Source organism: Pterocles gutturalis, unplaced genomic scaffold, assembly GCF_000699245.1.
Source record: "Pterocles gutturalis isolate BGI_N339 unplaced genomic scaffold, ASM69924v1 scaffold540, whole genome shotgun sequence".
Taxonomy (NCBI): Eukaryota; Metazoa; Chordata; class Aves; order Pterocliformes; family Pteroclidae; genus Pterocles; species Pterocles gutturalis.
Window position 1 is genome coordinate 38431 of NW_010143104.1, and position 952 is coordinate 39382.

Consider the following 952-nt stretch of genomic DNA (forward strand, 5'->3'; position numbering starts at 1 on the left):
CACCCCCCCCAGCCTGCTCTAAAGGCCCCTGAAGGTAAGAGTAATCTTTCCTCCAAACTGAGCCATCTTTACCAGACTCTCAGGGTGGGAGAAGGGCAAGGGGATGTAAGTCAATACCTGTGTAAGCAGTAGAGCTTCCTGTTGTTTTGTGCTTCCTATAGCAGAAACAGTATGCACCTTACTTGTCCAGATTACCTCTACCTTCCTTGTTCCTCCCAGAAATCACCTGCTAAGAAGCTAACTAATGCACTTAGCAAGTCTTTAAGCTGTGCTTCCAGCCGTGAACCTTTGCACCCAATGTTCCCTGACCAGCCTGAAAAACCTCTAAACCTGGCTCATATTGTGTAAGTATCTGTGTGCTGTAGAGAAAGTAAGCTTTGTTGTAGGAGTTGCTTACAGGGAGTGTGGATACGATAGCTCTGAACAAAACGGGAAGCAGCTGTGGCCTGTTGAGCTCAATGCATCACAAGTGCAAATTTGCTGATAGGAGTATTTAGTATAAAAATGTTCTTCTGCTATGATTTAATTTGAAAAGTCAGTGGGATATGTACATATAACCAACACTGGGACACGATGTTGGTATGTTCATATGAAAGTGCATGATATGAAATATCCGTGCACTTCCATAGAGTTTCAGCTCTTTAGGATGTATTCATGCTGAGAACATCAGTTTTGTCATCTAGAGACTCTCAACTGCAGTGTATCACGGGTATGTTTTGACACAAGGCACCAGAGAAAAGTGAAGCTATACCAATTTTGTTGAAATTAGTCTCAGAGTTCTTGCTGACTTTAGTGGAGCTGTGGCTTCACCCAGCCCTGAAGACTGGCTTATGCAGGAGTTGTGTCTTTATTTGCTAAGTCACTAGAAGAGGGTCTATTATCTTTACAGTTTGATATTTTGGGAAAGCAAAATTATTTTTTGATATAGTAGTTTGTGTCACTACTTTATCTC

At 42.0% G+C, this 952-nt stretch overlaps 1 protein-coding gene across 1 annotated transcript in view; it reads left to right on the forward strand.

Annotated features, from left to right (window-relative positions):
• The window catches only part of LOC104469867 (dystrobrevin alpha-like), a gene marked incomplete at both ends in the record, with an annotated part of 54254 nt that overhangs the window by 16845 nt on the left and 36457 nt on the right, over positions 1-952 (forward strand). Inside the window, one exon of the mRNA XM_010084586.1 lies at positions 220-344. Within this exon, the coding sequence (XP_010082888.1) occupies positions 220-344 (125 nt within the window). The remainder of the gene's footprint in view (positions 1-219; positions 345-952) is intronic.